Source organism: Cucurbita pepo, chromosome LG14, assembly GCF_002806865.2.
Source record: "Cucurbita pepo subsp. pepo cultivar mu-cu-16 chromosome LG14, ASM280686v2, whole genome shotgun sequence".
Taxonomy (NCBI): Eukaryota; Viridiplantae; Streptophyta; class Magnoliopsida; order Cucurbitales; family Cucurbitaceae; genus Cucurbita; species Cucurbita pepo.
The window spans coordinates 1,608,731-1,634,850 of NC_036651.1; the positions used below are offsets into that span (position 1 = coordinate 1,608,731).

The 26,120-nt window shown below is 37.9% G+C and overlaps 5 protein-coding genes across 14 annotated transcripts in view; 1 reads left to right on the plus strand and 4 right to left on the minus strand.

Annotated features, from left to right (window-relative positions):
• Window positions 1-1,900, minus strand: part of LOC111809939 (uncharacterized protein At2g23090-like) — a 29,378-nt gene extending 27,478 nt beyond the window's left edge. Inside the window, exon 1 of the mRNA XM_023696416.1 lies at window positions 1,896-1,900. The gene's annotated coding sequence lies outside the window, so the exon portion shown is untranslated. The remainder of the gene's footprint in view (window positions 1-1,895) is intronic.
• Window positions 1,901-4,277: 2,377 nt separating this feature from the next.
• LOC111809619 (homeobox protein HAT3.1-like) lies at window positions 4,278-11,549 on the plus strand. 5 transcript variants are annotated; one of them, XR_002817258.1, is made up of 10 exons: window positions 4,278-4,488; window positions 5,514-6,693; window positions 7,408-7,573; window positions 7,704-7,827; window positions 7,924-8,036; window positions 8,120-8,662; window positions 9,246-9,575; window positions 10,569-10,658; window positions 10,738-11,244; window positions 11,421-11,549. XR_002817258.1 is itself a non-coding variant. In XM_023695966.1 (9 exons), the coding sequence occupies exons 2-9, from the start codon at window positions 5,852-5,854 to the stop codon at window positions 11,146-11,148; spliced, it is 2,619 nt and encodes an 872-aa protein (XP_023551734.1). In that variant the 5' UTR covers window positions 4,278-4,488; window positions 5,464-5,851; the 3' UTR covers window positions 11,149-11,549. The 5 variants fall into 5 exon arrangements, 3 of the variants coding, with proteins under 3 accessions (XP_023551734.1, XP_023551733.1, XP_023551735.1); XR_002817257.1 differs by having other exon boundaries at window positions 11,427-11,549; XM_023695966.1 differs by having other exon boundaries at window positions 5,464-6,693; window positions 10,738-11,549.
• Window positions 11,550-11,994: 445 nt separating this feature from the next.
• LOC111809621 (zinc finger protein 4-like) lies at window positions 11,995-13,112 on the minus strand. The gene has a single exon (XM_023695969.1). It carries the CDS (start codon window positions 12,768-12,770, stop codon window positions 12,177-12,179), a length of 594 nt encoding a protein of 197 aa, XP_023551737.1. The 5' UTR covers window positions 12,771-13,112; the 3' UTR covers window positions 11,995-12,176.
• A 239-nt stretch (window positions 13,113-13,351) lies between these two features.
• Window positions 13,352-19,420, minus strand: LOC111809622. Of its 6 annotated transcripts, XM_023695972.1 has the most exons (7): window positions 18,866-19,415; window positions 18,097-18,215; window positions 17,774-17,845; window positions 15,863-16,318; window positions 14,763-15,753; window positions 14,284-14,662; window positions 13,404-13,765 (listed from the first exon to the last, which is right to left on the minus strand). In XM_023695972.1, the coding sequence occupies exons 1-3, from the start codon at window positions 19,021-19,023 to the stop codon at window positions 17,823-17,825; spliced, it is 300 nt and encodes a 99-aa protein (XP_023551740.1). In that variant the 5' UTR covers window positions 19,024-19,415; the 3' UTR covers window positions 13,404-13,765; window positions 14,284-14,662; window positions 14,763-15,753; window positions 15,863-16,318; window positions 17,774-17,822. The 6 variants fall into 6 exon arrangements, with proteins under 6 accessions (XP_023551738.1, XP_023551740.1, XP_023551745.1 ...); XM_023695977.1 differs by lacking the exon at window positions 17,774-17,845 and having other exon boundaries at window positions 18,866-19,417; XM_023695970.1 differs by lacking the exons at window positions 17,774-17,845; window positions 18,097-18,215; window positions 18,866-19,415 and having other exon boundaries at window positions 13,352-13,765; window positions 14,585-14,644; window positions 15,265-15,317; window positions 15,395-15,753; window positions 15,863-16,295.
• Window positions 19,421-19,491: 71 nt separating this feature from the next.
• On the minus strand, window positions 19,492-25,133 carry LOC111809620 (alpha-L-fucosidase 2-like). Its single transcript, XM_023695968.1, has 10 exons — window positions 24,853-25,133; window positions 24,625-24,770; window positions 22,623-23,476; window positions 21,556-21,688; window positions 21,283-21,441; window positions 20,988-21,212; window positions 20,817-20,918; window positions 20,591-20,726; window positions 19,910-20,105; window positions 19,492-19,829 (listed from the first exon to the last, which is right to left on the minus strand). Exons 1-10 carry the CDS (start codon window positions 25,043-25,045, stop codon window positions 19,496-19,498), a joined length of 2,478 nt encoding a protein of 825 aa, XP_023551736.1. The 5' UTR covers window positions 25,046-25,133; the 3' UTR covers window positions 19,492-19,495.
• Window positions 25,134-26,120: the final 987 nt, after the last annotated feature.

The following is a 26,120-nucleotide window of genomic DNA, read 5'->3' on the forward strand; positions in this document are numbered from 1 at the left end:
TTTCTTTTCCCCTCAAATTTCGGTTTCATCTTCTCTCACGCATTTTATCAAACACTTTAGCTACAAGTCGGCTGTTAGACGAACACGACTCTCCACAATGGTATGATATTGTCCACTTTGCGCATAAGCTCTCATGGCTTTGCTTTGGGTTTCCCCAAAAGGCCTCATACCAATGGAGTTAGTATTCCTCACTTATAAACCCATGATCATTCCCTAAATTAGTCGACGTGGGACTTCCATCATCCAACATCGGCAACTTCCCAACAACCGTCCATGAATAAAAAGATGATGAAATCTTGAATAAAATAAGGTGAAGACAAAATTAGTTTCAGGGTGGTTTAGGCATTTTTGAACCAAACATAGAAGAGGACATGTACTAAGGTTACTCTGTTCAAAAGTTCTCTCTTATATTTTTGACATATTTCGATTGTGGGCTATTTCAAACAGTGTGTACCCGAGGGATCTCTGGGTTTGATATGGCTTGGAGAAGGATATAAAATTCAATCCCCCATCTGTTTTTTTCCTGGGAATTCAATGTTAGGTGTACCGCCATGGACAAACACAAAAGAGGAATCAAAAGCTGCTTGTTTGTGCGTCAAAAGATCATATAGACACCGACCCCTCACCAGCTCAATCCCAACCCAAAAACACATCTCTAATGCATGCAATGCTAATGTCCATGGCGCCTTTTTGCCCTTTTGTCTTATGCTCTTGCATTTTTGGCACTTGGGTGTTTGGACCACTCCCCAAAACATGTGGTAGTGATTGTCACACAAACATATCACGTGTCACGGTCATATTTTACTTAAAACCCTAAACCCTAAAGCTTATTAAGCGTCATCGCTCTACTTATCTCGACGTGAGAGTCACAATCTACTCTTTTCAAAGTCGACGCTTTGCTTGCTTCTTACGTGTCACGGTTGTACTTTATCCTAAACCCTAAAGTCTCTTGAGGGTCGCAGTTTTGCTCATTTCGATAGGAGCGTCACAACTTACTCTTTTCATAATATGTTTGTCACATCATGCACCACATCTTATTTTCTCTCAAAGTTATAAAGATAAGAGGAAAAGATCATCCACAAAAGATTCGTAAGTATCAAATATTCAAATTTTAATGTTATAGTATAGTTTTCAACAGAGGAAGGGATCGGAGATAAGTATGGAAAATGTAATCTTCGTCTCCGACCCTATTTAGCTATGAAAAAAATGTCTCTTACTTTGTTCGAGACAAATCGACCTTATGGGTTACATAAATATCTCTAATAATTACTCTCGCTAAGCTAATTACAATAATCAAGCCAAGCTAAAGAAATGTTTTCCTTTGCTCGTGCTTTCCACACAGCAATAATGACTATATCCCGAAAGCTTATCCAATAATTGACATTAAATATAATATTTTAAAAAATGACCTAATAACCAATAAGATATTTTACGATGAACGAAACGATATATACGAGTAAATTTCCAAGTCATAATTGAATTCCATTAGAACATACTTAACTTGTCTTAAATGATTTGTTTTATGACGAATATGACATTTTTTTTTTATTAAATTATTTAAAAGAGTTATTAAAATAGAACAATACTTATGACTTCGATATATTAATTAATATCTTAACGAACGAGAACACGAAAATAAAATAATTTTTTTGTGGTCCAAATAGGAAAGAAAAATAAAAGTAAAAAAGGACACCAAAAGATATCTCACTTTCCTTGTCCCCTTGGTCTTCCCTAATGCATACAAACCTAACTTTCCTTCCATTTATAAATAAAAAAAATAATATTCCCAACAAAATAATTTAACATCGCTCTTTTGGAAGCTTTTGTCTTCTACACTTAATTTAACGTCCCCTCGAACACCCAACATACTTACTGACACACCGTTTGTTGTTTAGCTTTGATACCATTTGTAACCATTTTAGTCTGTTACACATCACTGTTAATCATCAGTCTCACAGTGTTAAAATGTGTCTATTCAAGAGAGGTTTTCACACTCTTATAAAGTAATGTTTCATTCATCGTTTATTAAATTTAATTATTAATTAAAGAAAGTACCGGAGAATGTTCCCCAAAAAAAGAAAAAAAAAAACTATATTATAATTAACACGTTGATGAGATAATATTTTGTTTTATTTTTTTTTAATAAATATAATAATTATATAAAAAAAAAAGATTATATTTCACCTGATTAATAATTAGTTAATAAAAAATGGAACCGACTTTTAATTGGGAGACTACAAAATTAGGTAATGCACATGAAATGCGCCTTCATTAATTAGCTTGCATTAAGGCTAATTAAATGCCCATGTTGTGTCCAATGCTTACTTAATTTCTTAATTAACATTGTACTTTACATAATTAAATGTTACCCAAAAATATTTATACTTTAATTTCATTTATTAAAATCTGCAATTAATGCTATTTCAATCACTTATTTAATTTTTGTATTAAAAAGTTTAATTAATAAAAAATTTATATTATTTTTTAAATGAAATATAAGGGAAATTTTATTTATGGTAAAAAAAAATGGGTAAAAAGTGAAACACGTTGTTTTAGAAAGAAATGTAATTTATATTGAGAGTGGTAGAAACGTGGGGGTAGGAGGAAGGTAGGAGGAAGGTGAAAAATGGAAGAAAAGAATAAATAAAATTTTAGAAAATAAAATAAATAAATAAATAAATAAATAAATAAAGGGAATACCCAACGATGCCTCCTTAGTCTTCGTGGTCTTTGTTTTCTTTTCACCTCTCTGTGGGCTTTTCTAAACTGCCCACTCTCCTTTTTCCAATTCTTTTACTTTATATATATATATATATATANCACTAGCAGCTTCATGCTTTTGTCGGCTTTCACATGATATTATATTATATTATATTAATATTATTATAATAATTAAGTGGGTTGGCGAACGTTCACCGAGGTCATATTAACAGTTTTTGTGATTGAGTCACGGAAAAGGAAGATACACTTTGTTGATATAAATAATAGTTTTTTATTTTTTTTTAAGGTTTTTTAGTCATTTTATCTTTATGGTTGTTTTTCCGGTGTCAGTTGTTGTTGCCTTTTTGCTTGCATTACATATAACACCAATTTCACTATTTCAAATCTTGCTTTCAAAACTCTCTTTTTAAATTTCTCTGTCCCTGTTTTCTAAAACTTTCTTCTTAAACTAGGGTTAGATACTCAAGCATACGTTGCTTGGCCGTAGGCAACGCAAGAACGAATTGGCTTAGCTCATAATTCGTTAGATATTTTTTATGGATGTCAACTAAGTCTCGTAAGTAAATTACTCCCGGTTGTTCGATCATTTGATAACCATAAACGATCACTATGAGTCAGACTCAATAGAATTTGATCAATCCTTTTTTCTGTCGTTAAGGTGGAGAACTGAACCAAGAATTCTCTTTCGAATCATTGTTCGAGACCCATGATTCTATTTTATCATCAATTCAATATCTGTTCTAATTTTTGTTATTTTACTCAATGTTTTTTTTTTCTCATTTTATCCACTTTTAGAAAAAAAAACATAAATGTCATTTTCAATGCCTTTATAGTTTTTGTATTATTATGAGACTAAAACAAGTGTTACCTACTAAAGTAACATAGGCCCATTGTTTTATGAGTCGGTGATTCCATGGTTCATTTTTAGATCTAAAATTGTTCTAAAATGTTACACAGTGCGACGATTCTTTTTAATTCAGCTAAACATGTTACACAATCTTTTAACATTATGTCTTAGATTTGAGAAACTGCGTGAACGACTTTTTTCTTCCTCCTTTATGTTTTTTTAGTTCAAGGAAATTTCATAGAAATGTTATCAGGTCGGAGAGTGTGCTTTGAAAGCTGGAGCGATTCCAAATCATACTGAATTTTTGAGATTTGTATTTAATTAATTTTTAATTTTAGAGTTTAATAGATTTTTTATTTTGTGTCCATAAAATATTTTTTAAAAAACCACGAATTAATTTATATTAATAAATAAATAAGTTAAAAATCACGATAAAGATTGCAAGGAAGCAGGTGGGGAGTAACCAATCTATTACATGGGCCCAAGGCCCATTAAGAGATACTGGGCCTAGAAGGGGATGGTAAAGGAATGGGCCGAAAGATGGAGTGGAGCCCAACCAATTATGACATGGGCTCAAAGCCCATTAAGAGAAAGGATGGGCCCAAAAAGGAGATGGTAAAAAATGGGCCGAAAGATGGAATGGAGCCCAAAATGATATGCGCAATTTGATTATTAGCGGCGGTTGCGGAAGGCAGACGGTGCGCAGAGAGTAACGGTGGCCCAGATTTGGAGGACTCTGAGACAAAGCCGCTTTATTCTCTCTTCGCGCTGAAAAGAGAAAGAACAAGAAGAACACCCACCACCATCGCCAAAATTCTTACACTTTTCTTCCAAAGCTCCATAAATAAACATCTCCACCACCAACTAGATCCGTAGCCGCCCTCTTCCATGGACAATACTATGCTCTTCGCCAGCACCAGGTACTTCTTTCCAATAGGTTTTTTTTTTTTTTTTTTTTTTTTTTTCTTTTACGTTCTTATGTTTCTGCTAGATTATGTTTGTTTCTTGAGAATTCGTGCGAAACGGAAAATGGCGTTATGGAAGCTAATGCATTGCATTGTTCTTCTGTTCAAATGCTTAGCTTGTTAATTGCATTTGTTTCTTCTCTTTCCTTTTTTCCTACTTTGCCGTTTTGTTTGCTTAAACTTCGGAGAAAGAAGCGTAATGATTCTGGAGTTATTTTTTTCAACATGTTGTCTCTCCTTTTTGAAGTATTAAACCAGGGACTGACCTCTTCTATCTCGAAGAATTTCATTGCTAAAATCTTGATTTTGATGAAGTCGAGCTTAATTTTTTCCCTTGGAAGCGTAGTTCCACGTAATTGAAGTTATTTGTGAGTTTGAACGTGAAAATTTCTGAGGTGAGGATTGAAGTACGTGCCAACCTCAGCTCTGCGTATGGTTGGGCATTTTGTAACTCCCGTAGAGCCTCGCCCTCATTTTCTTTGCAATTTAATATTGTCTCAAATTTTGAATTAATAATGGTCATTAGAATTTGTTTGTACTCTCTCTCACAAAAAAAAAAAAAAAAAAAAAAAAAAAAAAAAAAAAAAAAAAAAAAAANTAAATATCCGTTCAGTTCATAAAGTTTGGTTCTAGGTAAAAATTACTACATAGAAGCAATTTTGAGTAAATAAAACTTAATCTTAGAAATAATCGTTTAGTTAAGTTTTTTTTATTATTTATTTTTAGTTTATGTGCCTTTGTAGTCATATGCTTATAAAGGAAATATTTTGAGATTGTTTTCAAGTAAGATATGTATATATATATATATATATATTTCAGTAATGAATTTAGCTGATACTTTTTCTGATTCTGAAATGAAAGAGTGGATTGAAGAACCCAAAATATCTCTTGAATGTGATAAGATTCAATTTTATTATTTGTCACTACTAGCCTTACATCCCTTAAGATGGTTGATGGTAGTCATCTTGGTGTCTCTCCAGTGCCAGATGGTCAAGATTGATGATTGTCCGTGGAGAAGTTCTGTGAGGACAATGCTCCAGGAGGTCCATATACGTATGTAGAATATATATATATATATATATGTATTTAGCATTCAGGAACAGAAAATTGCCACTCCCTGGCAGTTGTCGAAGTTGAAAAAATGAACTCCGGATTGATTGAGTAGGAATGGGCGCTTTAATCTCCAGAAGTGATAAGCAAGAATCTACGTAGTCTTAGTGGTTGATTCTTTGGCCTTCAAGTCTGGCAACCTGTAGTTGATGTAATCAGGAATAGGACTAGTCAAACTAGAGATTAGTTGATAGTCTTGGGGGATCACATGGAAGAAAGAGATGAATATACAGAATCGAGAAGTAATAATAATGCTGAAGCCGTACAAGAAGCCAAGATCAGTGTTGAAGCTGAAATGCCAACTTGTCTTTCAAATGAGCAAAAGCATTCAGTTCCTGATTATCATGAATTGGAAGCAACTCCAGAATATACCAACAAAACTGGCGGTCCAGATGAAGAAAAGCCAGAGGTCCAGCAGAATATGGAGGAAGAGAATAAGGAACTTGGTTCAGGAGACGTGCTTAGTGAATTATCAGAAAAACACAATCGGACTTTCTCTAACCTTGCTGATAATGATCAAGTTGAAGCTGGTAATTTATTATGCTGTGATAAAGATACCGAAAATTTGATAGTACCTATTGAAGTTGAGACAACGACTCTTCTTGTTGACTGCTCTGAACTTCCACCTGAAGTTGTCAACAAAAACTATATTGAACAGATGAACCCTCCTATTGAAGAATTAACCCAAAATACTCCTTTTCAAAATTTAGAAACAGTCCCCAGTAATTCAGAACAATCGGATCACAAGGATAAGAGAATTTTGAAATCAATGAAGATAAAGTCTATTTTAAGGTCCCTTGTAAGTAGTGACAGAAATATGCGTTCAAAGACCCAAGAGAAAGATAAAGATCCTGAACCAAGTAATGACTTGAATAATTTTACTGCTGAAGAGGGAAAAGGGAAGAAGAAGGAGAGAAATATACAAGGAAAGGGAGCAAGAGTCGATGAATTCTCATCAATCAGGAATCATTTGAGATATTTACTGAACCGCATCAAATATGAACAGAACTTGATTGAAGCTTATTCTAGTGAAGGCTGGAAAGGGTTCAGGTATGTATTTTCACCTTTAATAGATCTTACATTGACTTTGTCCTGATACTTTCTTGTATTACTTTGTCTTTGGTGATTTTGATAAATGGTCATCGACTCATTGTGTAAACGCCTCCACTGATTTTGTAGTGTTTGTGTACTTTGAAATGCCCCCCACCCCACCGCCCCCCTCCCCCCTCTTAAGTAATTGTTCGATTTTCATACAGTGCGTAGTGAATACTAAGGAAAGGCAGGACGGTAAATCTCCTCCAAGCCATCCAAACACAAAATTTAAACTCTCCTTGCAGGTCTCTTCCCCATGGTTAAGAGTGGATCTAATTAAAAGATTGTTACAAGCTTACAGCCTTACGTAGTTCCTCAGTGTTGGGTTTGGTACCCTTGTTGATCGTTTCATATTTAGCAGCTATTACTTACAAGTGATCACTCTATCTTCTTAGTTGCTTTCAAGATTTATGACTTCGACCAAGTCAGACTTCTCATACTTCTAATGACAATAAACCTAGAAGTTAAATCTGTTGTTATTTCATTCTGAAATGAAGCGGATAGCAATTTCTATACACTTATGTTCGGATCAATATTGAAGTTCTTGTTATAATTTGATCTTTGTTTCAGTCACTAATGTTCTTTATGATTTTTTTAATCTATTCATTTCATCTATCATAATTGATGTAATGAAATGCATGGCATCTGCTGATCATTACTATAATAGTGCAGCTCAGATAAATTGAAGCCTGAAAAGGAACTTCAACGGGCATCAAATGAAATAATGCGACGCAAATTAAAAATAAGAGATGTATTTCAACGTATTGATGCACTTTGTGGCGAAGGAGGCCTTTCTAAATCTTTATTCGATTCTCAAGGACAGATAGACAGTGAAGATGTAGGGGGATCTTAAGTTTAATTTTTACTAGATGTTATCTTTTGATTCATTCTGCATAAATTTTGGCTCTGTTAAAGCATCTGCTTTTTGTGATAAGTGACTTCATTGTGAACTTCTGATCTTGCATCAGATATTCTGTGCAAAATGTGGATCCAAAGAATTGTCCCTTGAGAATGACATCATACTATGTGATGGTATTTGTGATCGTGGGTTCCATCAGTTCTGTTTAGAACCACCTTTGCTAAATACAGACAGTAATATTCTCATTGCCAACTAGATATTAAAATTAAAAAGTGGATTTGTGTTTCTCAAGTTACTTTTCATTCATGCTCTCTCCTTTCCTCTCACAGTTCCGCCGGATGATGAAGGATGGCTATGCCCCGGATGTGATTGCAAAGATGACTGCTTGAATCTGCTTAATGAATTTCAAGGATCAAGACTTTCCATCACTGATGGTTGGGAGGTAATTAAAGTTTTGCAACCTATATTAAAATAGGGTTGTTTTGGGTGTTTGTTATAGTGTCATTTTCCTCTAACTGTGTGCAGAAAGTCTATCCCGAGGCCGCAGCATCAGCTGCTGGACGAAATTTTGATCATGCCTTAGGTCTTCCTTCAGATGATTCTGAAGATGATGATTATGATCCTGATGTTCCAGATACTATTGTCCAGGACGATGAATCAAGTTCTGAAACATCTGGGTATGCTTCTGCTTCTGAGGAATTAGAGTCTCCATCCAATGTTGACCAGTACTTAGGTCTCCCTTCCGATGACTCGGACGATGATGACTATGATCCCAGTGCTCCAGAACGTGATGAAGATGTTAGACAGGAAAGTTCTAGTTCTGACTTTACATCTGATTCTGAGGATTTAGCTGCACTTGACAGTAGCCCCTCTTCCAAAGCTGATAACCTTGTGTCTTCATCACTGAATAATACTACGTCTACGAAAAACCCTGATGGGCGAAGTTCTGGAGGTGGTCCTAGAAAGAGTGCACTGTATAATGAGCTATCAAGTCTACTAGAGTCCGATCCTGAACCTGTTTTGGGAAGAAGACAGGTGGAACGGTTGGATTACAAGAAGCTCCATGATGTGAGTATTCTTTTATAATCATAATAATATTTATATTCTTATGAAAGAAAAAATTATATTGCTATTTTCCAATGTATTCTTTGAAGTATATGGGCGACTATCTCTCTACATTATGCAAGCATAGTTGATTGACATGTTTTTTTCCTTTTTTCTTTTGCTTTGTTCTAAAGAATACAACTTATAGATGTTAGGTGGGGAATTCAAATATTTGATAGGAAGGTTACTAGTGTCTTAATCAATTAAGTGATGTTTTGGTTAATAGTAGGCTCTTATCTTGAAAATTTTCCATCAATTGTAAATGATTTCTCATTCTTTTATCCTCTTGTAAATTATTTTTTAGCTACTTTTGTTTGTTCTTTTGTCAAAATAATGATAATAATAAATGAAAACAAGGCCTTGTTCCCATCAAGATGGCTTTAGTCCAACATGTTTATGTGTCTTGTGTGAATAAAATGAATTTACCGGGCATTAAATGTTTAATAGACGAAGTCTAGATATTTAACAGGGCCCATGCTTAGTTTTAGACTGAATGAGTTAAAGAATTCCCATACATTTAAATTATTTCTCTCTTTCCTTATTGAAGGAGACATACGGGAATGTTCCTACCGACTCAAGCGATGACACGTACGCGAGTATTTCTACGGATTCAAGTGATGACCAAGGCTGGGATAGTAATACAAGGAAGAGAAGTCCTAAAACCCTGGTTCTTGCACTGCCAAATTATCGAACTAATGATGATATGACTAACGTAAAAACTAAACACAGTTCTAAGAGGGGTACTCGTCAAAAGGCAGCTGCTGTAAATATGAATAAATCTGTGACTAAAACTCCTGAAGACACTGGAAAAGCTAGTTCTTCTGTTAGGAGAACCACACCATCATCGTATAGAAGACTCAGTCAACTTGCATTGGAGGTAATTTTTTTCCCTTTTCCTTTTACCTTTTTTTTTTTTTTTTTTTTTTTTTTTTTTTTTTTTTTTTTTTTTTTTTTTTTTNTCTTTGCAGCTCTATTCTGATTCCAAAACATTGTCCTTAAAAAGATGTTATTTTTTTGTGCCGTTTTGTTCAAGCTGGGATTTCCTATTTCATTATTTTGTCTTACTTTTTGCTTTTTTTTTTTTTTTTTTTTTTTTNGGGGTTGGGAGACAAGGTTTTATTCAAAGATTTGAATCCCCTAGCAACTTTACTTAAGAATGCATGCTGGTGCTTGGATATATTGCCTCAAAGGAGATGTATATTGGAGTTACATAATTTCAACCATGCGATTTATTAGATTTGTTGTTCCAAAATCTCTTATCATTCTAAAATTTTGACTCTTAATCCAGTCTGAGTGGTCTGAATAATTGCTGAGACACTAAAAAACAGTTTTCTTTCTGTCTGATTCCTGTATTGTGAAGTCTTACTCTCAGTAAGGCAGTTATATATAGGAAATTGAACTGTGATGTGTAAATTTGAGCTGAAATGTCATTCCTTTTTGTGCTTGGAACAAGATTTTTTCTTGATTATAGCGAGTAATGAGCAGCTTAGCTCACTTTATATCCCTTGGATCTTCTCTTCTTTTTTCTTTGCAACTGAAGGTCACAATTTGGAGCTATTTATTTGAAGAAATACGTCTTGGTTTCAACAAAGATGCTTTACCACAAGTCTATAAGTTATCGCTTCCATGACATTGTCAGTTAGATTAGTTATCAACACCCTTCATCGTCTTTAGACTATTTATTGCGAAATATCAGTTTCTCTGTGCTTGTTTAGTTCACTTGGTTTTTAAATAAAACATGCCTTGGATGGAAAGGAGGCAATGAGATATTTGTTTCTCTGTTGTGGGAAATAAAATTTAGTATTAACTCCGAAATATCAAGTTTTTTTAATGCCACGTCTTGTTCCTAATATTGTTGCAAATGTTCCAGAGACTTTTAGCATCATTCCAAGAAAACCAGTATCCTGAACGAGCTACAAAGGAAAGTCTGGCACAAGAACTAGGGCTCAGTGTGAAGCAGGTAATGCATTGAGTTCCTTTTGAAGTTTTAGCGAACATTTTATTCTAGCGAAAGGCTCAACTATTTATTCCATTTTCAGGTTAGCAAATGGTTTACGAACACACGTTGGAGCACACGCCATCCCTCAAGCGTTGAGGGTAATAAAGCGAAGAGTTCCTCAAGAATGGGCATTCGTTCATCTCAGGCAAGTGGAGAGCTGCACCAGCCCGAGCAAGAATTTGGTGCCCAACATCAAGAATTACCAACGACAGATAGTGTTGTGGCCCCATGTCAGAGTGGGGATACAGGGGATGTCAAATTGGCAACTCAGGAAACTAAAAGATCAGAATTTTCTGCCGCAAAATCCAGAAAACGGAAGGGCAGGTCAGATCACGCTGCATCATGTTCAAAGGACAGTAAGGAATCACAAAGGCCTCCTGCCAAGTCTCCAAAAGTAAATGAAATCCAAACAGCACATAGCATTAAGACGAGGAGGAGAAATTCCTTATAGGTTCTGTAAGTTTCGATCATTCACGGGAAATTATTTGGCTATTTACTCTCTTCCAAGATACACATTAGAACAAATGCGGGCATCGTCTGAAGGGAGGTAATTCCAAGAACAATCACAATTGTTTGTAGTTCTTTGTAACCACATTAGAATTCCTCTTTCTAATTCCTCACACATAAATGCTTAGTCTTAGTTATGTAAATCTAGAGCTTGTTGTTAGATATTTATTTGTATTTCAAGAGACCCTTCTCCTGATGTGTTAAACAATTAATTAGTTGCAGATATTGCTATGTTAAAGAACAAAAGAGCTACTGCTACCCTCCAGCTTCGGAAGCTTTGCTGCGGATATATCACTTATGGATGCTACATTGCTATCAAGTCTAAATTGCTCTTGGCTTTTTTATCCAGATTTTAATGTCATCATCGTTAGTGAAATATTCTGCAATTAATCCTGTATGAGATGTGAACTTTAGGTTCTGCAGAGTCAACATAATGTAGTTCTCTTCACACATGAAAGCAATCGGATCTTCTGCGCGCATCCTGCGTTTATCCATTTGAATGCATCAAAATCCTGTCAACCACTGAAATTGGTATCAAATCCTCGTCCATGTAGATGTAACTTATTTCCAAGCTTTCTGGATGTTATCATCTTCTAATTCACAGGAAGCTGGAGCTCTGGGTGACCTGTGATTGAGCAGTGAAATGTGTATGGGCCATTTCTCCCAAATGGGAAACCACTGGAAGAGATGACAGAAGCAAGAATCTTGAAGTTTCAAATCATTATTGATCTTTTTTTGTTCCCCCTTACTGCCTACTTAGTTTGATGTAATTTACTCTACAACTTATAGATGAAACAAATCAGGCCTCTTGTGTTTCCATAAGCAGAAGAGATATAACATTAATGCTGCTTCTTCCTGGTTTTACATAGGATTCTAAGCACTTCCCCTAAGGTTAGTCATGTACTTGATATATGACGACACAATCAGAATGAAGAAGATGACTCCAGAGTTCTTGACAGACAGATACAAGAATTAAAGTCGGAGATTCAGGTCGAGCTTGAATGGTTCCATTTGCGGTTCTCGTAGTGGTGGTGACTCTGGGAGAACTTGATGTTGAGTGAAGCGGAAGCTTCCTGGCCACCTCAAGTCCATGGCATCCCCCAGCATGAAAGGTGCCCATGAACCACTTTTTACATGATTAAATCTTGCTACTATTGCAGTATCTTCCCTGCTTGTTTTGTGCACCAGTGAATGTGGTTGAACACCAAGTGATCTAACCATAGAATTATGTATTGGCAGACCAAGCAGAGTCATCATTCTCTGGGCTTGGTGCCTTCTGGCTGCACTCCTCTCCCTCTTGTGGGCATTTTGATGGCCTCCCAATGCCTGTGAGCTGTAGAATACTCTCTTACAGAAGTTGCATGAAAAGGTCTTGGCTGAACCTGCAGAGCTTTGTGACTCAGTTAAAAGCTGTTTGTTCCTACCCAGGCTCAAGTTCAGCCACTCCAAAGCTCCTACACCTTCAGGTTGGTCTGTTGCTTCTTCTTCTTCTTCTTCTTCTTCAACTGATTCATCTTCTCCTTTTTTCTCCTTCAATGATTCAATTTGTTCTCCTTGAAAGATCATTGCTAACCCAGATTCCTAAATTAGTAGCGATGATACTGAACTATAAAATGGACAGGATTGCTGATTCTTTATCTAGCCCTGAAGCTACTGAAGCTCTGGGAATGGTAACAACTCATTGATCCTTCTTAGATTCCATTTTCCAAGATGAACAAATGCCGAGGAAGTTGTGAGAGGATGAAAGTGTAAGTTTTCGTTTATATGTTTCTGCATTTCTTATCTTCATTCTCCTCCCGACCATTAGTGGTCCAGTGGACAATGCTTATGTCATCTGTACTGTTTCCCTTTCAAACTAAAGGATTCCCCACTTCCATCAATCTTTTCCAATCCCTAATTTCTTAATGCACTCAGATTATACCACTTATTTACGTTGGAGATGGCTTCAGGGAATCAGGTATTCAAGCCCCTTCATAAATCTAGATATATTTTAAGTTAGGTTCACATCATGGTAGCTACTTATTAAGGATATCGAGTATTCTATTAATTTTTTACTCAAAATATCTTACGTTAGATAGTTGCCTTGTGAGAAGTGTACAATCCTTTGGCGTTCACGATTATGAAAAAGCTCACGAGGACAGTCAAAGTTTGAATTCGAAATCACTTCAATTATTTGATTCAGCCCTACAAAGAAAATACTTGCGTAATGAAAGATTGGTCAATATTCAAACTCGAGATAATGTTGATTTTCTTTTGTCTTTGTATTGCTAGCTTCTTAGCCACATCTTTAGGAGCCCTATACCAACCTTACACAAAACTTGTTTGTGGGAAACTTTTGAGAAAATACATGATTGAAAGTTGTACAAAAACCGCAACATCAATATCAGTCACAATCTAACAAGCTGTTTGAATTGTCCCTCCAATGCATCGAAGGAGTACACTTCTTATCCAACACAAGTAAACCGAATCACTTTTGAAACTACTTTTGTGGGATTCTTTTCCAAGGCTGATGTTGGCAACACATATCTCTACAACCAAGCGATTTCTTTCGGGTCCTCATTCTGTTTGGCAAAAGAGAACAGGTAAAAAAGTTGTGAGAAGAAGCATCACACAAAGCAGATAATGGTGGTTTAAGCATCTTTATTAGATATAGATGGCTTTGCATGTTGACCTAATTGTACATGATTAGGATAATGATGACTTAGTTTTATTATACCCTTTTCATAAGCATTCATTCAGCCTAATCACATGCCTTCTACAGGGGAAATCCACTCAAGGGCCACCTTTGTATGCATTGCTAATAAGTTCTTTCTTTCCATTATACTCCCATGGAAAGGGATGGTACCCCCACAAAGAAAAGATGGGTCTTTTGGCTAGTGAAGGGTAATGTTTCTAAATAATATTTGATTGGTACTTCTGTATTTATTTCTTGAGGGGGCGGTGGAAGGATAAGAAAGGGAAGGTACTTATTTCTTCCACTTTTATTTATGCAATGTGGATAACCCTGAATTGGTTAGTTTGTCTTCTATGTTGAGGTTTGCTNGCTATTGAATTTGGACAGGAAATTGGAAGTACTTACTCATGTGATCTTGTCTGCAAAACTTTAGGCTAGGCTAAGACAGGATCTTTCTCTTCCTGTCTCCTGGTGAGAAGAGAAAGGGGAAGAGGACATTTGGATCTTTACCCTTCATGAACTTAACTAATGTTGTCTAATTCTGTTCGATTTGCTCGTTGCTTTATTTCGTGTCTTAAGAGCGAATTGACTAGAACTTGTGTGAGTGGTTTTCTCTGGATGACAGCATTGCTCATGACAAAAAAGTGAAATATAGTATAGATATTCTTAAGCAAATGTAAATAGTGGGAGAATAGATTATGAATACCTTTACATGTGAAAGTGAATGTGAAATAAAAGGCAATGTAGGGAGACTTGCCTCAGAAGACTGTCAAAAAGAAAAAACCTGTCAAGAAACGTTACAAGTAGAAGGTAAGAATCCATTCAACCAAAATTTAGTAAAGAATTTGTGGCAAAGAGTAATAATATTAATGGATAAACTTGACCTCAAAAGGTTGAATCATGAGGCATCAACTAAGGCATTATAAAGAAAGCCTGACAACCACTCTGATCAAAGAACACAAAATTGCATTATCTTGACAGTGCGATTAAATATGATGGAAAATGTGAGTTACTGTTTGATGACACTATAGTAGAAGCTAAGCTTGAAATAAAGGGTTCGTAAATCATGGGGATGGTGATCATGCAAGCAGTGAAGGAAAGTCAAGTGGATTCTCTCTACTTTTTAAGTGCACTTACTTTCTAACTGGGGTTCAGAACAGTCCTCTTCTGTATATTAGATATACAGTCGTGAGAGAGAAAGAGTTTTACAATTTGAGATTGAAAAATCTCTCCATTCTTCCTGCCACTGACTTAACCCTTCCACTATGAATATCAATTAGCCCAAAAAAAATCAGCTTTTTACGTTGTAGCTAGAAGCTCAGTTACTTCTAAGGTAAAGGAATTGTAGCTAAGAGGAAATAATCAAAAAATTGTTTGAAGAAATACCTGAATCCTTAAGGAGGAATCTTCAAACTCAGCCCGTTTTCCAAGACTTGTTGCTGCAAATGAACATTAAAACCTTAGATGGGGTCATAGATCGAGACTGGAGAGCCCATTTCTGTCCTTACTCTGTTACCATTTCCAATCAAGTTCCTTATGGAGGGTGGGGGGAAGAATAAGTGATGGGGTTTGAAGGTCCCCATTGTTGAATAGCAGGTAGTATTTTGGGTTTCCTGACAAGTTTTTATCAAAGGAAGCAGGAGGGGGCCAGTCCAGATGTAGGAAACAACACCACCAGCTAGTAGGCTGAGGTTATGGGCCGTAGAAATCAATAAAGATCTCAAGTGCACCTGCAAGCAGCCATACATGAATTACATTACATTGTGGACCAAATAAAACCATAAACCATAAACCTGGCTTTATAAACATGATATGTTAGTGTCAATCAAAATCGGCTTCGGCAATCCCATGTGCCTGTTGCTATTGCGCTCCCACCTACAACAAGGATTTCAAATATGAGCAGAGCTACAACAGCCACTCAAAACACCTATCACATTTTAAAACCCTTGAAAGCTGAATACAGACAAGCATTTAGAAACCATACATGATTCTACTTCGTGTCGATTATTGGATACGTTGTTCCCTTCAAACGGTGACACGCTCGACTCTAATTGGTGCTTCAAAAGTTCCATATCCCATGAACAAATATAATTCACTTACAATTGAATATATGAAAAATGAAAGCATCAGTGTGTAAAAACACACATAACTATCTTCCAAAAGTAATTGAAGTTAAATGATTACAAAATTCAGGCCCAGAAGAAACTTACAAGGTCAGATGATCAGCAATTGATAATTTAAGGGAATCAATGAGCAAACCGAGTACTATGTGGAGAAATAGGATGAATTCCCTGAACAACTAGAAATATTTTGTTATTACATCCACCGACCAAATAAAGTTACCAGAAACTCTCTCTATCTCACACACTCCGTCTCTACCCAACTTCACCCCACATAGAATGGCTCACATGTGTGCTTCTACTGGAGATCACTCAAGTACCTGCAATGTAAAACAAAATGGAAAAGCATATAAGAACTTGATAACACACGAACACCTTACAATTTCTATTTGAATTCTTTATTAAAGTACGCCAGTTTAATGATAAAATGCTTCATGGCTCCGAAAGTGTACATCACAAGGCAATTGAAGAATCCAATGATCTTGAAGAGATGTCAGGGGAGGAGCTTCAAGGCTCTCTACACGTCTATGAAGAAAGAAGCTTGAACCATCTTTTTTTCATAGAGCTTTGGAAGAACACGCGGAGCACCTTTTTAACATACAGAGAGCAATGTTCCAGATCATAAGGGAAAATCCGCTCTATGTGAAGTGTTTTGCATAAGGTCTAGTTACTTGGGCATTGGATTGGCGACGGCATGAGTTGGTTGGATCAAGAGAAGGTGCGTGCAAGCCATGGTGGACTGGGAGACGCCACGCAAGGTGTAGGAATTACGATTCTTCCTCAGATTAGTCCTACTTCCAAATCTGTTTTTTGATTGAGTGAGAGTATATATTAAACTATAGGCGATTCATCGAGGGCTTCTCGGGTGACGATCGGAAGGGCTTAAGCTTTCTATTAGAAAATAGTAAAGGGCGAATGAGGGGCATGTGCAATAGTTTTCTTTCTTTCTCCCGCTAGTAGAAAATATCCTGCGCTACATTTCTATTTCTAATGAAAGCCTTGTTTCTCTCATACATTGTATCACATATAGACTACCACTGCCAGAAATTAAAAAGGATTAGCACAAATCAGACAAAGAACCAAATTTCCCTAATCCAGGAAAACCCAGAGGAGAAGAAAGGGAATCCTAGGCACATACCAAGAAAATATTAATATAACAATAAAACAGAGGGTACAAAGGATCAACCTTCATGGTATAATCACGCAGTAACAAATGAATAAGATTTACTCTATGAACACAGAGCTTGTATTAGTTTCAGTTCAGCTTATGGACCCAGTAATAAACATAGTGTGCAAGCAAGTTATCAACCTCCTGAACTCTCGGGTACTTTTATGTGCAGCTTATCAGTACAGAACAGGTTTTCTAGGGAAGAAACGAGAAAGGCCAGCTCAAAAGCTTTATGCATATGACTGAGATGAAGTATCATCCATCATGGCAGATGCTTTGAACATCATCCTTGATAGTAATCTTGAAAGATGTACACCCACATCAACCTCAAACACATTCTTCTGAGAGAATTTAAGTGAGCGAGTTTCCTGACTCAATAATTCTTCACTTTTTCCATTGATGGAAGTGAATAAATTGACAACTAAAAGAAGTTAATTCATTAAACAGGATCAAACATCTTCTTCTTGCCCACCTCAACAGCATAAATTCACCAGCGCCACTTCAGATATCCTTTTTTCTTATGAACTTTAGAAAAGTACACAAAAAAATACTACTACAAAGTGAAAATTAAGGGGAATTGAATAAAAATGTCAAAAAAGGGACCTACAAATGTTGTGACGATCTCCGGCTTGCCAATAATAGAATGTCCTCGTGCATCACCCATCTTTTCCATTCCTTCCTATCATCCCAATCCAATTTCTTCTTACCAAATCACATTTTAATGGTATAAAAATAACTGCTTAGTAATGCCACACATATGATCCAAACACAAATTCAAAACCGACAAGTTATGACATCGTGATGATTATAAAGATGGTCGCACTAAATAATGACCTCATGAAGAAACGATTCCGATATGTTTTTCATGTTTCCTATAAACAAAACTCACAGAAGGATACTAGCGATCCTGACAAGTATGGCAGAAGGTACCATGAGAAAGCTCGCAGAAAGCTCGTGCGCTAACACAGAGGTGTGATGTCGGGCAGGTAGCACCCATGATGCTGTGCATGGGCAGCAGAGACTGTGTGCATCCCAGTTCTCCCAACTTCCTGGTAACGACAATTTGAAACAAAAACGAGTAAACTGTGGCACCAACTCATGAAAGAAATCAAGAAATTTGCAATCAAGCACCACAGAAAAGAGCCTTCCAATCAAAGATGATCAAGAGAGAGACAAGATCATAAGTAATAATGTGAGAAATTTTTCGAAAAACAGACGGAATAGGGAAGACTCTGGAAATATTGGTGGGGTTCCTTTTCGTGTGATTAACCATTGAGCTCAGCAGAGTTGAGAAGGCCTTAATTAAGATAACAAGAAACTTGATAGGCTGTTTCCTGCGGTGATAATTCTGAAATGGTTTGAGTCTAGTGTTGCGTCGGAACGTAAAGGATAATTGCGAACAAGATTTATGCAACTCGTTTACAACGCAATCACAAATAACTTGACAGATAACAAAAACTTTAAAATGCATGAAAATTAATCTGAAATTAAGATAAAAACATGAACGACAGAAATTCAACCTCCAAATGATTCTAAATTTACAAAAGCCGAAATCAATAGTAAACAGAGATCAACACGGCAAAAGAACGAACATCGCATCAAATAAATCACAATTCAACGGCATTTATTCCTCAGTAATTCGTTCGTCGATTCGTTTCGCAAGGAAACCAAACAGCGAGTTTAGAAACTTGTGAAGTACCTGGAAGTCGAAAATGAAAGCCGACGAGATTGAAGGCGAGGTCGAGCGGTGAGAGATGGCGGACGAAGCCAAGGAAGAGAAGGAGACGATCGGAGAGAAGAAGACCTAACAGAGGAAATGAGCGCGCGAGATAGAGATCCAGAAGAGCGCCAAGCCATTTCTTCTTTAATGAAAATTGAGAAAAATGAGACGAAGTCGGAGTGTAGCAGTGCGAGGGTTTTAAGCACTATGAAGCTAGTTAACACGCAGCGTATTGCATATCGGTCCAGCGTTGGAGGTTAGATTATGCACTCACTATTTATAACGTATGTCGTAGATGACTTAACATGGACACGAGAGCGTTCAATGTTCGAGAGAACCTAGATGGATGGATGTTTGGGATGTCCTGAAGAGGATCGACACATAGGTCAGTTCCTGACAGATGTGTTCGAGCAAATCAAGATGGTTGAGCTATCCCAAGACATGGGATGACATGACGATGCATGGGTCATGTTGGGAACCGAGATGACGATGAGATCCAACGTTGTTATGTTGCAGACGGTTGAACATGCACGTGCAGGCACTGTTTGTGGCCGAACAAACTTAGAAATTATATTTAAGGATTTGGAAACCTTTCATGTTACATGTTCTTCAAGGATTTGGAAATCCATTGCTGTTTGGTAGAAGAAAGCATGTCCCAACACATTTCAACAGCTTATTGAAAGTGTAGAGTTTACCAGATGTTAAATTTGCTGCTACTTTACTCCCTCTGTAGTGTAATGTTGTAACCGAAATTTGTTCCGACGACCAAACACCGACCTCGTCGAGATCGCCTCCCTTCCAGCAGATGTTTACCGTCAAGCCACCCCGTGCCTTCAAGCCTTTAACGCAACCGTCGGACCAGACATCACCGGGAAGAGCAGGAAGCAAGTACAGGTCCTTGACAGTGCTCTGGACCAGCATTTCAGCAATGGCAGCTGAGAATCTGGATAGCCCAACAGAAGGAGCAGGCAATGATCAGGTAAACTATGTAGCTAGAAAGGATAGTGTTTCATTTGAGCTTACCCAAAGTTGGCATCTATTTGGAAAGGGGGATGAGCAGTGAACAAATTGCTGTACAGGCCACCTTCATAATCACTTTCATGCTCTGGATCCACCAGCTCGAACAAATGCTTCACCATTCGGTACGCGTGCTCGCCGTTCCGAAGACGAGCCCATAGCGCGATCTTCCACGCAGTCGACCATCCTGGACCTTCCTCTCCTGTTTCACATGAACCACAGTTGTTTACTGCAGTGATCAAGCTAATAGATATTGTCTTCTTTGAGCTTTCCATTTCGGACTTTCCCTCAAGGTTTTTAAAACACGTTTGCTAGGGAGAGGTTTCCACACCCTTGTAAAGAATGCTTCGTTCTACTCCCAACCGATGTGGGATCTCATAATCCACTCTCCTTCGAGCCCCAACATCCTCACTGGGACACCGCTTGGTGTTTGGCTCTAATACCATTTGCAACAACCCAAGCCCACCACTAGCCGATATTGTCCCTTTGGGCTTTCCCTCCCGAGCTTCTCAAGGTTTTAAAACACGTCCGCTAGGGAGAGGTTTCTTCACCCTTATAAAGAATGCTTCGTTCCCTTCTCTAACCGATGTGGGATCTCACAGTTACATTGGCACGAGATAATCTAGAGCACCCTATGTCTAATAAAGCCTAAAGTAGAAGAAAAGAAGTTGGTTGACAAATAGAAACCTCTTTTATGAAGAGTATTATTTGCAGCTTCCGAAATGTTGGGAGTTCTCTCAACAGTTATGGTGTGTCCTGGATACAGCCCAAACAGGTGTGATACATGTCGATGATGCACTTCTTGGTCCTCAAAATCAATAGCCTAAACCAAGAAACGTCGTCAAGTTAGTCGAGTTAGTCGAGTTAGGGCGTTCTTCGATGTTCGTGGTTAAGAGACGAGATACTTACATACCCATTCCATAAGAGAACCATCTCTAGCTATCTTATAAGGCAATAGCCTAGCTTCAGCCTTCCGGACCTTGTCAATAATAGTATCCTTGCTTCTTCCTAGAATCTGTAAAGAAAAACATCAACAAATCCGTGCAGTATATGAAGTAAAAAAAGGTTTCAGTTCAAGCTTCACCTCTGCAGCAGCTATGATGGCTGAGAAAACCTCCTTTATGATAGCAATATCCATTGTTGTTGAGTAGCTCACACTAGCAGGCTTACCATCAGGAGCTATAAACATGTGCTCTGGGGATGTCGATGGGTTTGTTTCTAGATATCCATTCTTGCCATCTATTAGCCAATCCAGCAGAAACGATGTGCATCCTTCCATCAAAGGGTATGCCTTGTTTCTTAAGAAATTCTGCACAGAAAGTTCCATTTAGAGGTGACAGCTTATGAATTTGCAGTACAAAGGACAAGCAAGAACTTACTTTGTCCATTGTGTATGTGTAATGCTCCCACAGATGGGTACAAAGCCAAGCTCCACCCATTGGCCATAGAGCCCAAACGGCCTGCCCTTGATCCGGAGAGCTTTTTGCCCAGATGTCTGACACTTGATGAGCTACCCAACCATTTGCTTCATAGTTCACCTATAATGTTCAAGAACAGGTGAGGCCAATGAAACAGACAAGGTTGAGAATGTTTCTTCCCTATGATGGAAATCTTGTGATGGCTTGGATGCTATCAGAGGTAAAGATGCTTACTTTTGCTGTCTTGCGTCCATTGACAGACAAGAAGGATGTGAAATCAAACAATGGTTCCTGGCACTCCTTGAGGTTGCATGGAAGGGATGGCCAATAGTTCATTTGGAGATTGATGTTCAAGTGTGGAGCACCACTGGTAGAAAAGAAAACGGAACCAAATAAGCATAGTCCACTCCTAACAGATATTGTTGGCTTCGACCCGTTATGTATGGTCGTTAGCCTCACGGTTTTAGAACCGTCTACTAGGGAGAGGTTCCCACATCCTTATAAGGAATGCTTCGTTTCTCTCCTCAACCGATGTGGGATCTCACAATCCACCCCTTTGGGGACCCAGCGTCCTTGTTGGCATACCGCGCGGTGTTTGACTCTGATACCATTTGTAACAACCTAAGCCCACTGTCAGCAGATATTATTCTCTTTGGACTTTCCCTTCTGGGCTTCCCCTCAAGATTATAAAATGTGTCCACTAGAGAGGATTCCACACCCTTATAAGGAATTTTTCGTTCCCCTCTCCAACCGATGTGGGATCTCATAAACCACCCCTTAAGGGTCTAGCGTCCTCACTGGCACACCGCTTGATGTCTGGCTCTAATACCATTTATAACAACCTAAGCCCACCTCTAACAGATATTGTCCTCTTTGAGCTTTCCCTTCTAGGCTTCTCCTTAAAGTTTTAAAACGCGTCCACTAGAGAGAGGTTTCCACATCCTTATAAGGAATGTTTCGTTCCCCTCTCCAACCGACATGGGATCTCACAATCCCCCCCTTGGAGGCCCAACATCCTCGTTAACACGTCACTCAGTGTCTGACTCTAATACCATTTCTAACAACTGAAGTCCACCACTAGCAGATATTATCCTCTTTGAGCTTTCCCTTCCAGGCTTCCCTCAAGGTTTTAAAACTCATCCCCTACAAAGAGGTTTTCACACCCTTATAAGGAATACTTCGTTCCCCTCTCCAACCGACGTGACATCTCACAATACCAAACCAAAGGGCCGAGAGAGAGAGATAAAGCCATGGTTCACTCAGTTCAGTATTGAAAAACAAAAACAAAACCAAAAACTTACTCCCATGCTGGTGCGATGTTCTTGTTCCATATACCTTGAAGATTTGCCACCTGAGTTCCAGGCCTTGAACAAGAAATGAGTAGATACCGACTATATTGGAATAGCAGCTCAACCAAAGCTGGATCCTCATCACTCCCAAAAGACTTCACTCTCTCAGCAGTAGAACCTACTCTATCTCCCTTCCTTCCAGAAGATCCATTCTTAGAGCCCTTTGAAAGCTGCAATGAAACACGATGAAAAAGACTCTGATAGTCATTCAAATGGCGTCCATAAAGATCCAAATAAGACATGTTTTTAATCTTCATCATTGCAGCAAGTGACTCTGAAGAAGGATCCTTCCCAGACAATGAAGGCTCTGTAAATGGCCCTTTAAATGAAGATGAAGCCACCAGACGCAACACAGCCCAATCTGAGCCATTAACCTTCAGCTTCTTTTCAGCTAAATCGTGCACTACTCCACTTCCATTGTTAACCTGTAAGCTAAGAACAGCAGAGTATTGAATGCCCTTGGGATTGTCATCTAAATCCATTTTTGGTGGGATTCTCAGGCCTGGACAGCTTCCCTGAAGTATGATTAGACTTTGGCCATCTACTACATGTGAGGTGTGATGTAACTTGCTATTCATGGACACTGAAAATGACAAGGATCCTGGTTTGGTAGCAGAGATCTTGGTTACAATTACTTGATCAGGATTAGAAGCAAAATGTTCCCTTGTAAATTGTATGTCACCCACTGAGTATTTCACTCTTGCTGTGGCTGTATTCAAGTCTAATTCTCGATGGTAAGTCTCTGGAGTATATGACTGATGGGATGCATCAAACTCAAGTTTGATGTCACCCAGAAGTTGATAAACCTGCAAGATCGGAAGAACAAAATATTCTTTATAAGGGTGTAGAAATTTCTTCCTAGCATACGTGTTATAAAAACCTTGAGGGGAAGCCTGAATGGGAAAACCCAAAAAGGACAATATTTGCTAGCGGTGGGCTTGAGTCGTTACAAATGGTATCAGAGCTAGACACCGGGCGGTGTGCCAGTGAGGACAATGAGCCCCTAAGGGGTGGTCACCAGGCGGTGTGCCAGCAAGGATGATGAGTCTCGAATGGGGGGTGGACACCAGATAATGTGCCAGCGTGGATGATGAGCCCCGAAGGTGGGTGGACATCGGGCGGTGTGTCAGCGAAGACGCTAGACCCCGAGGTGATGGATTGTGAGATCCCACATCGATTGGAGAGGGAATGAGTGTCAGCGAGGATGCTAGACCTCGAAGGGAGGTGGATTGTCAGATCTCACATTAGTTGGAGAGGGGAACGAAACATTTTTCTAAGAGTGTGGAAACCTCTCCCTAACATATGAATTTCCACACCCTAAAATATGAATTTTAAAGCCTTGAGGGAATGCCGAGAAGGGAAAACCCAAAGAGGACAATATCTGCTGGGCTTGGACTATTACAATGGTATTAGCACTAGACACCAGACGATGTGCCAGCGAAGAGGCTAAGCCCTGAAGGGGAGTGGACTACAGTGTGCCAGCAAGGACGCTGGGCCTCGAAGGGGGTGGACACGAGGTGGTGTGCCAGCAGGGACGGGGCCACGAGGGGGTGGACACGAGGCAATGTGCCAGAAAGGATATTTGGCCCCGAAGCAGGTGGATTGGGGTATCCCACATCAATTGGAGAATGGAATGAGTGCTAACAACGATGTTGGCCCCAAAGGGGAATGAATTGTGAGATCTCACATCAGTTGGAGAGGGAAACGAAACATTCTTTACAAAAGGTTCAAAAATCTCTCATTACCAAACGCGTTAAGCCTTAAAGGAAAGCTCAAACAAGACAATATCTGATATCAGTGGTAAGAGACGAGCATACGACAGACCTCAAACTAAAAAGATAGCAAAGAACAACAAAGAATATTCACTAAGAACCGCTTTAGCAAGGGAGTAAATTCACTAAAGGATCACAGTGTGCACTAAGAAATCTTATCATAAGGGGTTGAGAAGCATTACATCAGACAGATTTCCCGACAGCTTGACGGCGGCTTCAGTAGCTTCAGCATATTTTCCATCATCAACAAGCTTTCTAACCTCTCTCAGAGCCACAGGAGCATCTGGATTGGTATAATCCGCAGGAGTTCCGGTCCAAAGTGTATCCTCTGCATCAATTTCCATCACATAATTCAAACTCAAACTCTACATTCACTTACTAAAATTCAATGCATCACAAAGGGACCAAACCATTGAGCTGAAGAATCTCAGTGTCGACGCCGCCCCAAACCATCGCTCCAAGCCGCCCATTGCCAATAGGAATGGCATCAGTCCAGTGCTTGGCGGAGCCATTAAACGTAAGCTTCAAAGGGTCGGAGCTCTCCGCCATGGCAAAGGGGAAACAAAGATGAATCAGAAGCACAGCAAGAAGATGGGTCTTCATCGTTCGAAGTGGGAAATGGCAGAATGAGAGGGAAACAAGAACCGAAGACAAGGTAGTTGAATGTTTTTCTTATCTCTATGGTTTTTTTTTTAATTTATTATTTAAATAATTTTGAGCTGATTTTAAAAAAAAATTAAATAAAAGTATAGTTAATAAATAATTTAAATTGATTTGACGAAGGAAGTACGAGTTAAAATAACGAAGATTAAATGCGTATAACTTTTTGACGTGAATATAATTGAATAATAATTCCCTAAGTTTTTAGGTATATGCTATGCTTAGCACATTAATTTTCATTACCTAATCGAACCGATCGAATATATTTCAACTACACAGCTACAAGAAAAAAAAAATAATGAAATAAAATAAAATTACTTCATTTAATTCCTAACACGATAGCGTATTTATTAAAATCTTTGACTTTTATTATACTTCAAGAACATATGGACGAGGGAATGTGTGATTCGAAGTTCTCGTTAAAATTTAAGTGTCATTATTATTATTTTCCGTACAATAAATTACAATATACACATTATTTTATATTTTTTTTTACCTTATAGTAAATATATATATTATCAGATGTTTAAAATTAAGGAAGTCAATTATTTCACTAATATCTCGGAGCAGTTATTTAATTTATCTCTAATGAAAGAAAATTAATGTAATTATTAATTACGGTGAGCTGGTAACTATTTGTATTGAGTGTTTGCAGTAAGTGCGATGAATAATTGTTTGTGTAATGGTAAATAATCATAGTCTATAAATACTAATTAGTGCGACACGTTTTGAAATCTATATTTATTAATAAAAAAAATTAATTTTTTTTATAAATTATGATTATATTATAAATAATAATTTACTAGCATCATTAAATTGAAGGTTGTTATTATTAAAGTTGGATAATTGAGTAAGAGTTTTGTTAAACCTACTAACATGCTTATGGTTTTCTCTTTCTATTTAGGGTTGTTATTCATTTAATGTGGTATCGTAACATATTGTAACGGGAAGTATTTTTGTTGACGAGTGAATTTGATCGAGAAGGTGTCGGTCGACTAGCACGAGAGTTAACTATGTT